At 39.3% G+C, this 20,921-nt stretch overlaps 1 protein-coding gene across 2 annotated transcripts in view; it reads left to right on the forward strand.

Annotated features, from left to right (window-relative positions):
• Positions 1-20,921, forward strand: part of LNP1 (leukemia NUP98 fusion partner 1) — a 31,331-nt gene that overhangs the window by 3,307 nt on the left and 7,103 nt on the right. The window contains exon 2 of one of the 2 annotated variants that reach the window (XM_010966393.3): positions 13,822-14,016. In XM_010966393.3, the coding sequence (XP_010964695.2) occupies positions 13,861-14,016 (156 nt within the window). In that variant the 5' untranslated portion in view covers positions 13,822-13,860. Of the gene's footprint in view, positions 1-13,495; positions 14,017-20,921 lie in introns of those variants that run through there. The other variant, XM_074362014.1, reaches the window with a different exon arrangement.

Below are 20,921 nucleotides of genomic sequence, written 5' to 3' on the forward strand. Positions count from 1 at the left end.
GGAAGTGGGGGCTGAGGTCCAGCCTACGCTTCGTACATCACAGTCTTTTGTCAGGCTGGGTCTGCCCAGAGAAATGTATTCCTTTTTCTGATTTGCATGAAGATGCTGGTCCATCCCTAAGTGAAGGGCCTGCAGGGGAGTATCCACCCATTTTCTAATTCATTCCTAAAGATTAGTAGTCCTGGTTATGCAGACCTGGTCCTAGCATTGGTCTAGCATGGAACCGGAGATCCTCTAGGCTATGCTTGCCTATTTTTACCTTTTGTTGTTTTTCCTAACCAGTGGCAAATAGCCTCACTTCCAATAATGAGGAAGAGGCTCAATTTCATTAAAGAAAATTTGGAAAAAAATTTAAAACCATAAAAATAGTTTCTGTACACATGTTCCAGTAATCTACTGCTGCTTAACAAACTTTCCCAAGTGGTAGTGGTTTAAAACAACTATTTTATTACATCTCACAATTTTGTTACTCAGGAATTTGGGCAAGGCTTGATTGACTTTTCTCTTCTGATGGTGTCAACAGAGTTTACTCTCCTGGCGGATGGGCTGGTCTGGGGGATTCAAGATGGCTTCAGTCAGGATCTGACACCTTGATGAAGTTAGCTTGAAGATGGACTCATTTGAGACTATCAACAGAGCACCTTCTTGTGGCCTTTCCATCATAGCAGTCAGGGTAATCAGACTTATGTGGCAGCTCAGGGTTTTGGGAGACAGAGTCCTAGGAGTCCCCAGCAGAAGCTGCAAAGCTTTCCAAAACATCACTTCTACCACCTTCTTTGGGTCAGGCATGTTACTAAGGCCAGTACAGATTCATGGGGAAGTGAATTAGGCTCCAACTCTCAAAGGAAGAAGTAGCAAAAAGTTGAATTATTTTTAATCTACCACAATCTTCTACCAAGATTTAATGTATGTTGTATTTTGCCATATTTACTTATGATGCAATTAGAAAAAACATTTTCATTACAGAATCTTGGTAGAAATTATCTGAAAGTCTAAATAAACATCATATCTAACAGTGAAATGTTAATAATTTTCTCTTTGAAGTCAAGAACCAGCCAAGGTTTTCAAGTTTATTAGATGTTAATGAAGATGTTAATAAGACCAAAAAGGGAAATAAAGGGATATTAGAAAGGAAGAAGTGATTTTTTATTATTTATGGATAATATGGTTGTCTCCATAGAAAATCTGTAATCTAGATCTTCCAAAATAGTTCAGCAACATTGTGGATAAAAGGATAACACTATTTTCAAATTGGTCCCTTGTCCTTTCTGAACTATTGGCTATTTTTTGGTTCTCTGGTTCTTAGAGGTCTAATAGATGACCTGTTTCTTCCATCTCCCTTCAGCTTAGACAACTCTATCAGGTCTTAGCTGTTGGTAGTGTGACCCCACAACTTCCACTTGGGGGTGGAGGACATTTGTCACCTATATTTGTTGTAGAGTTGTCCATGAGTGATTTCATTTACAGTTGCTCTTTTGGTTTTCATGTGGGGGTTCAGAGAGATTGAAAAGCTATGCTGTCTTCATTGTTATCTTCCCAGAATACCTATAGCTCAAAAGCATTTGATCCTGTCACTACCCATTTAGAGAACTTTCTTTTTCTTGGTAGCAGTAAGTTTTCATTTTACTTTTATAGTGAAATAATTATCGAAGTTACAAATAAATGTACATGGAGGTCCAGGTACCTTTCATCCTCACCTTTTCCAATATTGACAACTTGCATAGCTGTAGAACAGTATCACAATCAGGAAACTGACATTGATATAACCCAGAGAACATACTCAGATTTCACCAGCAATACATGTACTCATTTGTGTGTACGTTGTAGTTCTGTGAAGTTTTAACACATGTATAGTTTCTTGTAACTACCACTGCAATCAAAATATAGAACTGTTCCATCACCCCAAAGCTCCTTCATGCTAAACTTTATAGCCACACCACCCCCTCCCAAATCCCTAGCCCATGGCCACCACTAATCTGTTCTTAATCTCTGTGATTGTTCTTTAAAGAATGTTATATAAATAAAATCACAGTATACATGCTTTTGAGATTGGACTTTTTCACTCAGCATAATTCTCTTGAGGTCAGTCTTAAATTGCTTTGTGTATCAAATCTGCTCATTTATATGCAGGTTTTTGCATGAACATAGGGTTTAATTTCTCTATGGAAATGTCCAAGAGTCAATTGCTGAATCCTATGGGTATTGTATTTTTAGTTTTTTAAATTTTATTTTAATTAAAAAAATTTTTTTACTTTATTATTTTGGTGGGGTTATTAGGGATTTATTTGTTTATATGGAGGTACTGGGGATTGAACCTAGGACCTTGTGCATGCTAAGCATATGCTCTACCACTGAGCTATACCCTCCCCAACCCACATTTTTCATTTTTGAAAGAAACTAGCAAACTATTTTCCAAAGTGACCATTGGTATTTTTCATTCCCACCAGCAATATATGCGCAGTCCAGTTTCTCTGCTTCTTCTCCAGCATTTGATGTTAACAAAATTTTTAAAAATTTTGTCTGTTCTGATAGATGTATAGTGATATCTGATTGTGGTTTTAATTTGCTTTTACCTAATGGCTCATGACGTTGAATACCTTTTCATGTGCTTATTTGCCATCTGTATGTCCTTTTCAATGAAATGTCTTTCATGTCTTCTGCTCATTTTCTAATTGAAATTGTTTTTCTTTTAATGTTGAATTTTGAAAGTTAATTATATAGTCTAGCTACTAGTCCTTGTCAGATAAATGCTTTGCAAATGTTTTCTCTCAGTCTTCAGCTTGTCTTTTCATTTTCTTAACAGTCTCTTCCAGAGAAAAGGTTTCTAATTTGATGAGATCTACCTAATCAATTTTCCCTTTTATGGATTACAGTCCTGGTGTCAAGTCTAAACTCTTTGCCTGGGTCTTGATCTCAAACGTTTTCTCCTTTTTTTTTTTCCCGAAAGCTTTTCAGTTTTACAATTTACATTTAATCCATTTTGAGTTAATTTTTGTGTCAAGTATGAGACATAGGTCAAGGTTATTTTTTAAACTGTGGATGTCCAATTGCTCCAGCATCATTTGTTACTTTTCTACCTCTTCAAAATTTAGTTGAGTATGTATATGTAGGTCTATTTCTGGATTCACTATTCCATTGGTCTATGTGTCTCTCCCTCTACAATACCACACTGTCTTCATTATTGTAGATATATGGTAAGCCATAACATAGTGCAGCATGATTCTCCCAGTTTATTCTTCATTGTGTTTAACTGTTTCATGTCCTTTGCATTTCCGTATAAATTTTGGAATAAGTTTTTCTGGTCTACAAACACCTTGATAGGAATTTTTATGAAGTCATAAATTAATGTGGGGAGAACTGGCATCTTTACTGTATTGTCTTCTAATTCACGAATATGTTAAGCCTTTCCATTTACTTAGTCTTCTTTAATTTCTTTCATCAGCATTTTGTCATTTTCAGTATACAGATTCTGCGTGTGTTTTGTTAGATTTATATCTAAATATTTCATTTTCTTTGAAGCAATCATAAATGGTATTGTTTTTAATTTTGATTTCCAAATGTTCATTGTTAATATGTAGAAATGCAATTAATTTTTGTGTGAGTGTGTTGATCTTGTATGTAATGACCTTCTGAAACTGATTTATAGGTCCTACGAGTATTTTTTTAGATTCCTTGGGGTTTTATACGTAGACATCATTACCTAAAAATCGAGACAGTTTTATTTCTTTTTTATAAATCTACATGCCTCCCCCCCCTCCTATTTTTCTTCCCTATTGCACTGACTAGAACTTCTAATACTATGTTGAATAAGAGTGGCAAGAGTGGGTCTTCTTGCCTTTTTCTGATCTCAGGGGGAAAGCTTTTAGTCTTCCACCATTAAGTATGATGTGCTCTAGTCATTTAAAAATAATATCTTCTCAGGACTATAAAAGCAATACATGATTATTTACAGAATTTAGGAAACGGGGAAAAGTATAAAAAAGAAAATAAAATTATCTGAAATCCCACCATTCATAGTTGACACTTGGGAGCATAACTAATAAACTATATGTATTAGGGCTCTCCAGAGAAAGAACCGAGAGAGAGAAAGAGAGAGAGAGAGAGAGAGAGAAAGTGAGAGATTGAGCCTGAGATATATTTAAGGAATTGGCTCACAGGATTATGGAGGCTGGCAAATCCAAAATCTACAGGGTAGGCTGACAGGCTGGAGACCCAGGAGGCAATATTGCAGTTGAGTCCAAAAGCAGTCTGCTGGCACAATTTCCTCTTGCTTAGGTGAGGTCAGTCTTTTGTTCTATTCAAGCCATCACCTGATTGGATGAGGCCCACACACATAATGGAGCACATCTGCTTTACTCAGAGTTCCACTGATTTAAATGAAAATCTTATCCAAAAAACACTCTTGAAGAAACATCCAGAATAATGTTTAACCAAATATCTGGACACCGTGGCTTAGCCAAACTGATAAATAAAATTAACCATCACACTATATTATATTTTGGTTTTGTCATCAAGTATTTCATTCTGAGAAGTTCTTTGTGTCATTAAGTCCATTTTTTTTATGGCTGCATGGAATTCCATTGTATGAATATGTCATAATTTATTAGCCTGATCTTCATTTGTACTTTTAAGATGTTTCCACATTATTGTTATTTTAAATAATGTTATGATGAACAAATATCCTTTGTAGGTATCTCTACTTATATACTAATAATACTCAGAAGTGTAATTTCAAGGGATTAGAATATTTTTTAAAGCTTCTTAGCTTTTTATGTCACCATATTTCTTTCCAGAGAGACTATATTCATACTAACAGTATATGGCGTTTGACCCTCAGAAAAGATTGTTCTAAAGCTTCCTTAAAGTTTTTCCTTTTACTACTCTGAAGGCTTCCCATTGTTTATTGACTTAAACTTTAATCTTTCTAATTTCTTTTTCTAAATGTCGTCAGTGTTTTGTCACAATTTTCTTTAAATGTTTGGTGATCCACTCCTGTATTGTACATTGCAAAGATTTGCTCCCATTAGAAGTGAGATTCACAAGAGTCTGATCCCCCCAGTTCTTCTCTGGAGCACTTCTCATGGGGAGGCTTGTGGACTCAGGTGCTGAGGTACCACCCTTAGAATCTGTGACATTGCAGTTAACAACTGGGAGGAAGCCTTTTCTGAAATATATCACGCTGATGAGCTGAATTGATAAGTTTTTTGTTAGTGGTAAAATTTAAGACTGTGTTCATTCTGTTTTAGAATAACAGGTGCTCAGGGATCAAAAAGACCTTGAGAGGTCATATAATTAATAACACTCCTGGAGGCAAAGCTGCACAGATTCCATCTCTGACAGATGAGAATGAATGCTGTGTTTCAAGGTCTCTTGTGGAAGAGATGAGTTATTGTTTTGTAAAAACCTATTCCAACATCTAATAACTTTGACTATCATGAAGGCTACATTAGCCAGAATCCTGCAGAACTTAATGATGCTTAATGCCAAAGTAACTGGATATTTATATAACCACTATTCTTTTATTTTATTTTATTTTTAACTTTTTTTTATTGATTTATAATCATTTTACAATGTTGTATCAAATTCCAGTATATAACCACTATTCTAATTGGCAATCCTCCGAAAACACACCTTCTTTCCATCATATATTGTTTACATTAACTGTGGTATATTTTTAAAATAGTTTTCATAATATAAGCTACATAGCTTTTTAGAATAAAAAATGATGATGATATACCCTCACGTACATGCTTTAGGACACTTGGTTGAGCAATAAGCTATCCTTGTCTTTGATAATCAACCCGAAAGGGTTGCAAACTTCACAGTGTAAGTTGAAAACAATCATGGAAATGCATGATTACGTTATGATATGTTGCCTACAAAAGAACATTCTGACAATGAGGACATTAAATAGAACACAGCACACAGATTCAAGTATTCAAGCACAGCTTTCTGGCAAGTGAAAACTGTCTAAAAACCATTGATGTATTTTGACTATTAAAGAAAAAGATGTAGTAGCTTAGTTCTTTTGTATATAGCATTTCTTTTCCAGAATGAGATTGTCTTGACCAAGCTTGAAAGCATTGTGAGGAATAATTCTTCCCTTTAACTGCTTTTTTTTTTTTTTTATGGAGGTATTAGGGATTGAACCCAGGACCTCGTGCATGCTAAGCATGTAGTCTACCAGTGAGCTATACCCGCCCCCTTTTCCCTTTAACTGTTTTAAGAAAAAAAACTTTACTGAAAAATAAATTACTACAACATATAGAGGCTATGGAGAATGAAATAAAGAGAATGAAATGAAATAACTAAAGGAAAATAAAGAGAGAATGAAATAAATCAAGGGAAAGACATCTTTTCACTATTGCAGTCTTCTGAAGCAGCAAATGTGAAAACAGGGCATTGCAAAGCCATTTCATTTTTACACAGCCCAAAGATCATTTCCACTGCTTACATGGGCATCCTTGATGTCTGATTGCACATTGCAAGTTTCCTACCCTCTAAGAGAATGTTGTTCCTTTTACATTAAGCACAATAAGAAAACGCACACTCAAAATCCCCTAGAAAACTGCAGCTGTCTCAGTCATTTGACATTTTTGGGTAAACACTGGGATTGGCAAGGCAGAGCAGGGTCAATAGGGCAGCTCTCTCTGGTTCCGTGCCCCTGGCAGCATGTCCTCAAGACAGGTGTCCAGGCCCCTGCCAGGGAAAGCTGGCTGCTGGGCTCTCAGGGTGCAGCATGGCTGCCTCTTGAGCCCTGGCTTCCGAGACAGGACAGAAGAGCACTTCCCTCCCAGCTGCTGAGACTTGACACCTGCTGCTGCTGCTCCTTTACTCCCTTAGGTTTGTATAAGAACTTTGGGACAAAGTGGGGAGCCATCTTTCTCTCATACTTTTAAAGAAATGGGCTTAATTAGGAAAAATATGCAGGTGGACTAATTTTATATAATGTAGACCAAATGCTTTTCCTTTGGAGGTAAATGTATATCTTGTTGCTTTGGGAGAATTTTTGACCCAAGATTTGAAGAGTTCCGTTTCCTTCCTGCACTCGGGTCCCAAAGACCACCCCCAGCTTTGGTGGATCACTAAAATGATTCACAGGGCTCAGCATATAATTGTACTCATAGCTAAGATTTGTAACAGTGAAAGGATGCAAAGCAAAATCAGTGAAGTGAAAAGGCACTTAGCTGAGGTCCAGAGGAAATCTGTCTCAAGCTTCCAAGAGTCCTTTCCCAGTGGATTCCCACATGATGTGCTTAATTCCTCCAGCAATGAGTTGTGGCAACATGTGCTAAGTGCTGTTAACCAGGGAAGCTCATAAGAGCCTCAGAACCCAAGGCTTTTACTGGATTCTGGTCCTGTAGGCATGCTCTTCCTGGCAGGTACCGAAACTCTAGACCTCCAGAAGAAGAGCAGTTGTTTGGCATAAACCATGGTTGTACAAGCAGTTCAGGCCATTCTTATCAGGCAGGGGAAGTTTTATATCACTGCAGGGAACTGACCGCTAGCCAAGTTCCCAGATACCTTGCAAGGAGGCCTTTCTAAGGATAGGCAGTCTCCGGCTGCTGTGTTAACTCTTTTCTGCAAAATCCTCCCTCTTGGCTAAGACATTTTTAGAGCAAAATTATTATCGGTAAGATCCCGTGCAGCAGGGGTGGAAGCAACCCGCAGTACTGACTTTTGTTGTGCCCTCCAGGCGGCCTGGAGTTAGCCAACTTAAATCCCATGAACGATAAAGGTCAATCTTAAAAAGCCAGGTGGCTTTCTCCTTAAGTTTTTGTCTTAACCTTTTTAACCTGGCTTGAGCCATCAATTCAAGCACAGCACAACACTGACCCGTACCTGCATGCCTTCCAGGACTGAGATGGTCCACGATAGTTAAGGTACACACACAAGAAGTACAATTCCAGAGAGTGCCCTTGGAAACAAAAAGTTTGCAATTGTTAAGTCCCCCCAGTGAGGACATACATTAGGGAATACAGGTTAAGAGGATCTCCAGTGTGGCTTTCCATTGTGTGTCCTTCTGCCCTAGGGCTCGCTGTCCAGTCCAAAGAATTCAGGTGAGTCCTTAGTTTTAGAAGGATTCCCAGAAGGCAGTCAGTTTCAATCAGTTTTGCTTGTCTTTGACATCAGTTCATCTGCCTTTTAAGTGAGGACAACATCCAGAGGTGTTCTTCATGGATGTGTAGGGGCTGGGGACATTTCCTGCTGTGTCATAGTCAGCGATGTTAGGTGTGATCATAGGCTTAGCAGCCAGTTTGAATTCAAGATCTCACAGCATCTCGGGATCGCAACACACATTCAGGAGCAGTTATGAAAAACAGAGCAGTTATGAAAAACGAATCATTAATGGCCACCTTTCCCTGCATCTCCCAGGGGCTGGCTTTTTGCTTTTTTCTGTTATTACAAAATCAGTGTGTCTCATACCATAATCATAACCTCACATTTTTTTTCCCAAATCATTTTTTATTCTCATCTAGACCTTTCATCAGGAAGCATTTGGTATAAAGAGGGTGCTGAGAATTTAGCTAAGCCACTCCGTGGTTTTGCAGCCTCAGCATCCATTTTGTTTGGTCAAGCAGCCAGCAGTGACCTGAAACTGACACTAGTCCCCTCAGGCAAATCCGCGCCCTAGATGGCAGCCCATAGTCACAAGGAAATATAAGGTCCTGATATGACTTCTCCAACAGCACTTGTATTCAGCCATCTCCCTTGTCTCCCAGTGGCTTCCCCTTATGTGCTCCTTAGAGAAAACTGATAAGAACTTTGTGGGACTTGTCAAAACCCTGCTGTTCTGATTTGAATTGACTAATCTGGCCTTAGCCCAGGAATCGCAAAGCACTCTACCCACAGGCTAATAAAAACATGTTCCCCAGGTCCTGCATCTCTCTGTCTGCACACTGCCTTGAACTCCCCATGTGGCCCCTCAAGGCACGTACTTCCTCCAGGACCAGTGAGTAATGAATTTCATTACTTTAATTCCTCTTGTGGTCTGTTGTTGAACGACAGCTCACCATCTGACACCCTGCACTCCACTTACTAAGTATTAATTTAACAAATTCAAACAGAGGAAGAGAAGAATTTACATAGAAAGACATTTTAAATAAACAACAAGAAAGACACATCATGTTCAGGGACTGGTTGAACAAAATCCTGAATTTTCAAGTTTTCAGAATATGTTTACATAACCCCCAGGCCTTTCATCCTACTCATGTATGTAGTAAATAGCCTGGAAAAAATCAATCTCTGTTTGAGGACATCTATATTTACTAATCAAACTGCCTAACTAAAAAGAAAGATGAGTTAAGTAGAATCAGGTTATCAGTCCATTGTTGCAAATTTCACATAACTTAAAAATCCAAACAGGAGTCAACAGCAGTGAGACATCCTTGGGAAGAAGGGGTTGAGAATCCCACCTGCCAGGAGTGGAAGGAGAGGTCCCACTCCCTATATGCTATATATGCTCTCTCCCAGCTTGGAGCTTTTGACAGGAGTCATAAGTTAGGTTTCTTGTGATTAATCATCTCATATGCAATTAGTCCCTGCCTTAGATATACAGAGCCACTAGCAGCTTGGTTTCAGATGGTCCCATCAGAGAGCAAACCCTTCCCCATGGGCATCTGCAAATGACCCATGTGGTCCAGTCAGCATCCATAATGTTTTTTATAGTTTATGGCCCCACAGGGGTGGGGGTGGTCTTAAATTTCCAATAGTTCCAGGGTCTGAATTCTGTTTCTTGAGCCTTTGTCTGCTTTCAGAGGTTGAAGTGGTCCATCACAGACATTATGAGGTTTCATCCTACCATTAGGTCCAGGCAAATAGGATCTCTGAATTCAGGATTCCAAAAAAAATCCAATGACTTTTCTTCTTTAGTGGCAGCAAAGTCAAGAGACTTCAGGGCCAGACAGTGAGGTTCCAAGTCCTTCTAAGCCCCTTTTATCTTGTCAGACTTAAAGTCCAAATTGACCCACTCAAAAATATGTGCATTAGGCTGGAAAATCATTATCCTCTAAGGGTCAGACATCTGATTTTACAAGAACTTATTAGCAAACCGAAAACTACCTTTTAAGACTCAAATGTATATTTTCCTGTGGGTATTTTCTCTCCTTTCATATTGTCTATCTTTCTCCATAGGCTCCAAAAGGCAAAAATCTTAGCAAAAATAATCAGTTGTGAGATTTCAATACTCAAATATTCAGAGTTTAAATTTTAACCCATCCACCAGCAGCAAAAAAGCAAGGAATTTATATTCTACTAACACCTTTGATTGGGCACTTTCCCCTGATTGGGATAATCCCTCTAGCATGTATGAAATTATAAGCATATAATATTTTATATCAGTTTTCATCATGCATCTAAAAGCAATAGCCATGAAATAAAAAGTCATTTTTTGAAAGTCTCTCTTTTTTTTTTTTTCATTGCAAGTTTACTCAAACCTCCAGCAGTAAACTCAGCACTTTCAGGATTAACATTACAGCTACTGAGGAATCTCAGCTGGAATGCAAGGGACTGCTGTCCAGTGGATAGACTATTGTTTTTTCTCTCTCCTTTATTTCTGATTTATCTAAAGCTTGCTTCAGCCTTGGCACTGACTTAATCTTTTCTTCTCCCACCTGGAGGAGTGAGCAATATAAACACTTAACATTTTGGCTCACCCAAAATGTTTTTTTGGGAATGTTTGGACCCTTTTCCCTCCTACCTGGAGGAGAGAACAAAACCCAAAGGCATCATTCAGGCTGCACTTTTTAATCTCTTCACTTAAGCTATCATTGCAAAAAGCAGCCAACTCATCCAATGAGCCAATTCTCCTGGGGTTGGATGTACCATTTTAAAATTCCTTAGGTAATCTTTACCTATCACAATAGACATCATCTCTGCTGCCTTTTCATACCACAGATAACTAGTTTATCATTATGTACCCATCATCCTTTTCCCAAGCACTGCTTTAGCCATATTTCAGTGAGTTGGGGTGGTTTTAGTGACTCCCACTTCTGACACCAACTGCCACACCCAGTTTGGGGAATTACTAGAAATATCCACAGGACTCATCATATAGTTATATTTGTGGATAAGATTTATTACACTGAAAGGATACAAAATAAAAATCAGAAAAGGGAAAGGCATATCTGGTGAAGTCCAAAGGAAACTAGAAATAAGCTTCCAGAATTCCTTTTTCAATGAAATACCATAGGATGTGCTAATTCCACCAGCAATAAATTGTGGTGACATGTGTGAAATGTTGTCTACATGCTCATTCAAGACTTAGTGCCCAGGGTTTTTATTGGGTACTGGTCATGTAGGCACTCTATTATGAACTCAATGTTTCTAATCCTCCAAAATTCATATGTTGAAGCCTAATGTGATAGTATTTGGAGTAGAGCCTTTAGAAGGTAAATAGATTATAAAGATGGGTCTGTCAGGAATAGGATTAGTGCCTCTGGGGTTAATTTTATATGTCAACTTGACTGGCTAGGAGGTGCCCACACTAAACATTATTTCTGCCATATTTGTAAGGATATTTCTAGATGAGGTTAACATTTGAATCAGTGGGCTCAGTAAAGTAAAATGTTCAGTGTAGGTGGGAACCATACAATCAGTTGAGGGCTGGAATAGAACAGAAGGCAAGAGGAAGAATTCACTTCTTTTTTTTTCTCCCCTGTCTCACTGCTTGAGCTGGGATATCTCATCTCATTTTCTTCTGTGCTTGACTAGGATTTACACCATTCCTTCCCCTGGAGGTCATTAGACTCAGACTGAACTACACCACTAGCTTTCTTGGATCTCCAGCTTGCAAATGGCAGATTGTGGAGCTTCTCAGTCTTTATAGTTGCATGAGCCAATTCCTCATCATAAATCTCCATTATAAACCTTTTTTCCCCCCTGCACATTTTCCAATATTTGTCTATAAGGCATTAAGGGAAGGGTTCAGAAGCCAAAGAGACAGATATTACTCAAAGAGGTGAAAATAAAGTCTTATTTCTTTCCCCCAAAATACTTTAAAGTAATAAGTAGATATTATTTGCTCTGATTTCTCCATCCCTTGCCCATAGATTTATTTTTGTTTCATAAATTGGAAGAAAAGACACTTCTGTCTTAAAAAAGAAAAGAAAAGAGGTCTATCCACAGTCGGTTTTTGTGGACAGACCTGGTCCTGTTCTTCTAAGAGAAGTTATCTGGTTTCTTTAATAACAGAGACAACCAACAGTGATGGCATAGAGTTAGGTATTTTTCTATCTCATCTGGGTCATTGAGAAGCCAGCCTCCCTCCATTCTTTAATAAAAATATAACAAAGCAACAAGCATGCATCCCATTATATAAAGCAAGAAATAAAAATGTTGCAAGCCATTTTATGTTTTGGTCACTTTCCCTTAGTAACATAAATTGTGGAACAGTGCTTTAGGAACATTGGCTATAATTATTAAGCCCATTTTTACAGCTCAAGGAAGAATTTTCATATGGAAAATGGCCAAGAATTCTTCTGTTTGAAAATGCAAGATTTACCAAAAGTTTCTGGGAAAAAAATTTTCTGGGAATACTAGCAGAATGGTGGGGAGAGCCTGGACTTTGCTATGCTCCTTGCTTCAAACTTGGCTTTGCTGCTTAGGAGTAATTTCATCTTGGGCAAATGATGATCTATTCAATCTCAGTTTCCTTATCTATAAAATATGATGAAAATATCTAGGCACAGGATTGTTATAGTGAAAATAGCATATGTAAACTACTTGACTCCATACCTGTCACAAAGTAGGGGCTCAATAAATGTAATATTCTTCTTACCTTGAAAAAAAATTCCCACTAAAAGACAGCTTTATTTATAATAACCCCAACTGGGAACAACCCAGATAGCTCCAAATGACCATCAATAGTAGACTGAACTTTTAGAAGTTGAATTATCATAAAATGTAATGCTATGCAGCATGAACTACTGTTACTATAAAAGCATGGGTAAATCTCACCAGTGCAATGGTAAATGACACAAAATTATACACACTATCTAATTCCATTAAAATAAAGTTCAAAAACAGGCAAAATTAATCTATAGTGACAGAGGTCAGAAGCCTTAGCCTTTTGGAGGAAGGTTAGGCTGGAAGGGGGAAGGAGGGGGGCAGCTGGGATCCGTGACATGTTTCATGTTTTCACCTGCATAGCTGTGGTCATAGAGAGGTGTATGTATGAAAAATTCATCAGACTATACACTTAAGATTTGTACATTTTACATGTACCTGTACATTATTTACATTTGTACATGTATAAATAATATGTCAATTAAAAAAAACTACTCCCTTTGCCCCAGGACCTGGATTTTACATCAATATCAAATTTATTTATTAGGAGAGTATCTCGCTCTAGATATGACATGCCAGTAGCTGGCTATCTTGCAGGCTGCAGTCTGTTCCTTGTAACTGGCCCCGTTTCAGAGTTGGCCTGGAGCTGACAGGCATATTATGAGGGTCATGCTCCATCATCATTGACAGCTGGAGATGCCATCACATGCCATCAGCAGCAAAGCACAGGGAAAACCAGGCAGTGGACTGTGCTTCCCACCCTTAGGCTGCGAGGCACAAGCCCCAGCAATGGAAGGATTAAAAAGCCTCTCAATTTAAAAAGACAGGGGGAGGGGAGGGGAATGTGGGCTGTACAGTTTATAAATAGACATTACCAGAGGCTGCCTGATGGTGAAGTGGTTATTTAGTAAATCTTTCTCCTTTAAGGTTTCCGTTATCAGAGACCATCTGAAAACACCAGCCTCGTTTTGTCTTTGGGGGTAGATACTGGGTTTCATCAAGTCAGCCCTGTTGGGTAATATTTCTGTCTGCCAGATTTAGGGACAGGCCTCCGATACTTTGAGTCACCTTTACATGGAGCACAAAGATGATGATGATGATGATGTGTCTTTTGCCAAATGGATGAGCAGCTTCTGGGGTCACAGCTGGATAGAGGAGGAAGAGAGAGGACTCCGGGACCGCCACGGATCACAAGACGCCAGTTACAGGAAAACCTCCCTGCCCTGCCCAGTGAGTTTTTATCATGGAACCAGGGGAGAGCTGGCCTAGGGGAGGGGGATTTCTATTTGATCTTTCTGAAGAGTCCTTTGGTATAAAGTTTTCTTTGGTTGAAAATCAGTACTTCAAAACCTTTTTTTATACTCATAAAATTCCCTTTTATCATATTATCTTGTCCTCCAAGGGAACTGATTTTCATCTATTAAGTAATGATTCCTTCATTTTTAGCAACTAAGCTATATTTAACTGCTATCCAGGGCTCCTGATAAGCCTGAGATAATCCTATTGAGTGGTAATGTAATTCGAGCCAAAGGGAAAAAACTTGATGTTATAGTCTGTATAGCACTGGGGTGGATCAGTGTGCGATTTCCAATAATCCTTTTGAAATACTGCAGAAGCTCCACTATTTGGTGGCCTCCAAGGAACTGGGGATTCTACATAATAAATCACTATCTTTGGTTTTCTGGTGGGAGAGAAAGCTAAAATTCTCCCATCCTCAGCACTATTTCCCCATGGCTAGGCAGAGCATCCGGTGTCGAGGGAGGCAGATGTGAGCGGGCAAGCTCCTAAGAGGGGACTGGGTGGGCCTGACCAGGTGTAGACTTGACAGCAGGGACAGGCAGGGTTCTTTCTGCTCAACTGAGGTGCCAGAAGGCTCCACGGTAGACATGTATGTCCTCTACTTCACAGTTATACAGGAATATTATAGCTTTTCTTTTTCACGTCACTTAGAATTCCAGCTACCAGAGAATATTTCCCCAACCCCCTGCTTCTGCTAACTCCAGAACCAAATAAGTTTTGGAGCAATGTTATTTTATTTTTCCTCCAGAGTTCCCAGAAGCATAATGCATATGAAGTATATTAAAATGTACAGAGGAAAAAAAGAGAGGAGGGGAGAAACAAAAAAAATAAAATGTAAGGCAATCTCTTTTGCTTTCAATGATCAGGGAGTTTGAGGACTAAGATCTCTTTGAGACATAAATATTTGAAAATAGATCTCTTACAAATGCAAGCTCAGGGACAAAGGGCACGTTTGAGCTTTAGATTCTTTAAGTGAAAAACGAGAGAGTTTGCACTGAATGATCTCTAAGAACCCTTCTAGCTCTAACTTTCTACCATTCCTTTGTAAAATAAACACCTGCTTATCAAGCTCTCATTTTAACCTCTGAAGTCTCACATTAAGTGAGGTATTCATAATGTGTGAACCACGGGTGTGATGACTATTTGCCAGACAGTGAGAACCAGAAAGAAACAAAGAGAAAAAAAAATGAGATTCACTATTTATCACAACAGCCCTTTGGAGAAAATATGAAATACGAATATACAGAAAATATGAAAACACGGAAAGAAATGACTTACAGTTTCTTGAATAACTTTTAGCATCTACTAGACTTTAAAAACAGGGATAATCCACCCTATTAAGAGAAGCCACTTACAGTTTGCAATGTTGTTTGCCTTGTCAGGGAATCTCAGAATTTGTTTTGTGTAACGTTTCTAGATGGGCAGATATATCTTTTCCTGCTCATACTGGCTTTGGGCATTTCCTTGAATTAACCTGTTTAGATTCTTTAAGTCAACAATGAATTCCATAATTATCAGACTAACATGCAGAAAGCATATTTGAGGAGACAAAGCGTGGGGTACACATCACAACCTGCCTGAGTAGAGAAAGCACAGATCCCAGAGCACAGATCAGGGACCTGAGGCAATGTGGCCAGAATCCTGGCAAATAGGATGTCTGAGTCTTCATCTCTGTGCACACAATGCCCTGCATTTGTGAAGTCAATCTGTAGTTGGCTACTGAACTTTTCTCAACTCTAAAATGTGCTCAAATTTTTCTTGCTTTAGAGATTTGAGAATAATTGGGTTTTCAATTTTTGTGTTTGCTTTGAGCACAATGAAAATAATTTTTAAAAAAGCTTACTCCTACCTTATCTTTTTTCTTCTCTCCCCACCACTCCAATCTAAGGCTCTTCCTTCTTGCAACCTATTAGTAAACTACATCCATCAGTATTATGGGTGTAGGAAGAGAAGAAATTTCCCCTTTTTTCCTATTTCAATGTGATTTCTAATGTGGCTCTTCAGCCTTATGATTCTTGCAGAACCAGAGTGATGGAGCATTAATTCATTCAACATATTTATCAAACACCTACTATGTGCCCAGCATTGTGCAAGGCATGATAGGATTACAGAGTCAAAGAAGACATACGTGGTCTCTGTGCTTGTGGAACTTCCAGTCTAGTGGCAAATACAAATGTGGCAGAAAGAAAAAGGTAGACAAGGGGTAACGCTTGGTCTTTCTCGGAGAACATGACTTTTGACAAGACTCATTATAATGTGATTGCTGATTCAATGCAAATTACAAAATCTAAATTTACTGTCCTGAGGTCCTTGGTGAAAAGGAAAAAAGTAAGTAATACGAAGTTTCTCTCCACACTGAACTGATCTACCTTCTCCCTCCCTCCTCACCTGTATACAAACCTGAAGTAAAACAGTCCCCATATTCCTTATTTATTCTATCCATTGAAAGTGAATTTGCAATACTTTAGTCTATTCAACTTTCTAGTCATCTTCTCCTTCAGCTTAACATGGTTCTTCTAATGTTGTTCTGTACAGACCTAGGAAGGAAGGATTACGCTAAATGAAAGACCTCTTCAAGGAGGAACTGAGTTCCCTGGCCTAGGGCTTTGCTAACTCCAAATGGTCTTTCTCAATGCCTCTTCAGTGCTCAAGGTAGGCACAGTGTGTGTTGGCCTACATGGTATCATCCGAGGGGATACAAAATAAGCCTCTACCTGTCTGCACTCAAGGGATAACTTTATCTTTTAAAAAATAATCACCTTTAACCAATTTTATGTTCTCTCTTCATATTCCCAATTGAAAGCAGCAGAAGATACATTTCATTTTAATTTTTATCCCTGGTTGATCGGAGGGTGGCTACACACTCTTATCATTGTCGTATCTCACCACAGCGGTGGTCCTCCTGTAGCTGCCCCCACAGGGATGGGGTGGGAAATGGCCCCCTTAGAGGATTTCTCAGACACCTGAAAAGAAAGGGATGCCCTGAAGTTTCATGACTAACAGTGGTTTCTGGTTTTTCAGATTAAGTTTGGATTTAATTTCAATAGAAGACAATGCCTAATTCAAAGAAATGAAACTAGTGATAGAATTTCAGGCATCAGTGACAATTATACAGAGAAGCTTTGATCATAATGTTCTGTGGGCTTTTCTCTCTTCCACTAGATGCTGAGATAGAGGAGTTGCTGGGAAGGCAGCAGAGTGGAGGGGTTAAGAGTGAGGGCTCTGGCCGTAGCCTCCTGGCATCTACCACTGGCAGCATAACTCTGAGCAAGTTCCTTAACCTGTCTGCCTCAGACTTCCTATGTGTAAATAGGATTGATGATGACAGAATATATCTCATAGGATGTTGTGAAGATTCAGTGAGTAATGAGTACAATGTGCTTAGGACAGTGCCTAGTCCTAATAAGAACCTATTCTTCTTATATGTCAGAGTTTAAAATGTCTTTCAGTTTCCCTAAAGGATATTCAGTGGATGGTATTGACCTACCATTTTACCAGTTGAACACTTGAATCTTTTTTTTTTACCCCTGATGCTGTTTTCATATATTGCTAGTTGGGTACAACCCTCTGGGATCTGTTGATAGGCAACTAGACTACATTATAAAATATTCCTCACATAAATTCTTTTAGACTAATTCCTGAAGACCTACAAATTATTATTATTACTTTCATAATAGAATTCTGTTATAAGTAGTACAGGCAGTTTCACACAGAAATAGAATGAAGTTGTTGCTGCTGTTGAAGTTTAGGAGTATTCATCCAAGAAAGAGACGTCTTATGCTTAGGCACGGCACTTTACCTCTCCAGGAAAGTCACTAGTCACGTGAATCTTAGGCGAGTCATTTAGACAAAGTAAAATTCATTTTCCTCATCTGTAAAAGGGGAAGAATGACTTGCTTGTAGGAGTCTTTCTGAGGCTAGAGACCAAGGACGCAGTACCCGGAGTACATGATAAGTGCCCTGAGATCAGCACAGGTCTTACTAATCTCAGCAGCTGGATCTTCCTCCCCATTGTTTCTCATCTTGCTGTTAAATGGGTAGTTCAGGTGCTTGCATTTACTCAGAGGGCAGGAGGGGTACAACTGAAGGGTGATTGTAATTAAAGCCAGAATAAAGAACATCAAGTAGGTAATCTCCTGAAGTGAAGATAATAGTACATAACTTTTTTTTTTTTTTAAAAGATGAGAACCTATGTGGGGTCAGAGAGTGCATAGGTCTTTTCTTTGACAAAAATGGTTTTCTGGGACCACACTGGGAAACAGCAATGCTTTTAAAGCACAATGTTTTAGTGAGAGTCAGGGTGTTGGGTGGTTATTACTTTGGAAGTCAACGTCAGCTGCAGGCTTTGTAGCCTGGGAGCTGAGGAGACTAGCTGGGAGCTCGGGGAGCTCGGGGCAGGGTGTGGGGGGGGAGTAGGTGGGGGAGGGGTGGGGATAGGTGGGGGAGGGGTGGGGGTGGGGGGGCGGTTCCCATCCCAAGTGCCAGAGCCTGCCTCATAGCATGGGAGATCCATTGATAGGGTTGGTCCATGGCAATGGAGGTGACAAGTCCATACCTTGTAAAAATAAGCTATTTAGGGCATTGATTCAAGTCTTTATCAGGGAAATAGAATTAGAAGGGCATATAAAATTTCCAAAAGTCGAGCTTGCTTAGGAAGTAAATATTTTTAAAAGTGGGAGCTTTTCCCTGTAACCAATTAGAATGCTCTCTTAGGCTTGTTTCTCACAAGGTCTCACACCAAAACAAACAAACTGGAAATTTCACCTGACATCAGGTGTATGAGTGTATACCTTATTTATGTTTCGATGGAAACCCTTGCCACTCTTTTCAGGCCTCTCAATGAAGGAGGACATTTGTACAAACACCTGCATTTCACTCCCAGGCTCAACTCTTTAAATTTTATTTTTAAAAGTTTAGTGCTATAGGAACATGTAACATGAGATCTACCCTCTTAGCAGATTTTTAAGTGTACAATACAATGTTGTTATCTATCGGTACAATGTTGTATAAATACAGACCTCCACAACTTAACTCATCTTGCATAATTCAAACTATACCCGTTGATTAGCAACTCCCCATTTCTGCCTCCTCCCAGCCCTTGGCAAGCTCTATTCTATTCCTTGCTTTTATGACCTTGACTACTTCAGATGCCTCCTGTAAATGGAAACATGCAGTATTGGTCCTACTGTGTCCCAGCCTCAAAATTTTTAAGTTTTTTTCCTGATAATATAATGCATGATTGCTGTAGACAAATATGGAAAATATGAAAAAGGAAAAGGACGAAAACAACCCCACATCACAGAGAAAGCCCTTGGTCACAGTTGTGTGTGTTTTAGGGCTGATATCACTTTAAGATGATGATCTCCCCAGACTTCCAGCCCCTCCCTGCCTCCCCATTCCGGCCCCCTCCTCTCCGGCCCACTCCCCACCGGGCTTCTCTTCCTTCCAGGCCAGCAAGCTTCCTCTGTGGCAGGGCTTCTGCACATATGGTGCTCCTCCTCAGGCAGACGAGCATCTCTGTTCCCTAATTAACCCTGCTCATCCTTCAGATTGTAGCTTAATTGTCACCCCTTCACGAAAGTCTCTTCTGATCCTCCCAGCCACCCCAGCACCCACCCAGACGGGCATAGTTTTACTCTGCCCTACCCTCTCATTGCACCTTGAACTTTCCCTGTATAGCATTTGGCCAAGGGTGTAGGCCCATGTCCCGTTTGTTTGGTGTTTATCTCACTTGCAGACATAAAGAGGGGGACCCTGGGTCTGTTTTGCTCCCCAGCTGAACCACAGCACCAAGTACCATGTCTGAGCTACAGCAAGTAGAACAGTACACACAGGCTTACGTCATGCATCTTAGCAGCGTTATACAGCTTCAACCATCTTTCTGATTATTGTGTGAGAGTAAGTTTCTAGACATGTGTATTAGTTTGCTTGGGCTGCCATAACAAAACACCGCAGCCTGGGGGGCTTAAACAACACGCATTTATTTTCTCACATTTCTGGAGGGTAGAAATCCAGAATCAAGGTGTCGGCAAATTTGGTTTCTCCTGAGACCACTCTCCTTGCCTGGAAGATGGCACCTTCTCACTGTGTCCTCACATGATCTTTCCTCTGTGTGAGGATATCCTTGGTGTCTGTTTGTGTATCCAAATTTCCTCTTTTATGAGGACACCAGTCAGACTGGATTAGGGCCCATCCTCATGGCCTCATTTTAACTTAAGCTTTAAATACAGTCACATTCTGAGCTACTCATGGAGGGCTTTGACATATGAATTTGGGGGGGAGGGGTGACACAATTTAGCCCATAACAACGTGCGGTGGATGAACCCAAGAAAGGGACTATTTTAAGCCTTTTGACACATGTTGACACATTTGACACATATTTCCTGGAAAGCTGTATACATTTATAGTCCTACCAGCAAGGAATGGCAGTGTCCATCCCCTGGTATTCCTGCCAGGATTAGTATCATTTAAAAAAAAATTTTTTTTTCCTAACCTGAAAGGCAAAATTGTATGTTATTGCATTTTAACAAAATCTTTGACTACTACTAAGCATAAATAATTTTTACCATTTTGTATTTCTTTTTCTTTCATTCTTTATACATTTATTCATTCAATATATATGTAAGGAGCTCAGGCTATAAATGAGGCCTAGTGTCGCATACTGGGATTCTAGCAGAGAATGAAAGACAGCCCTTGGCGTGAGAAGACATATAGTCTAATGGAGAAGAGAGATGTATAACAAAATTAACCAAGTTACTGATTATAGTTGTGATAAGTATCATAAAGTATGAGATGCTAGGAGAGCCTCTACAATGGTTCAGGGGCCTGAACCAATC

The sequence above is a fragment of the Camelus bactrianus genome, chromosome 1 (genome assembly GCF_048773025.1).
Source record: "Camelus bactrianus isolate YW-2024 breed Bactrian camel chromosome 1, ASM4877302v1, whole genome shotgun sequence".
NCBI lineage: Eukaryota > Metazoa > Chordata > Mammalia > Artiodactyla > Camelidae > Camelus > Camelus bactrianus.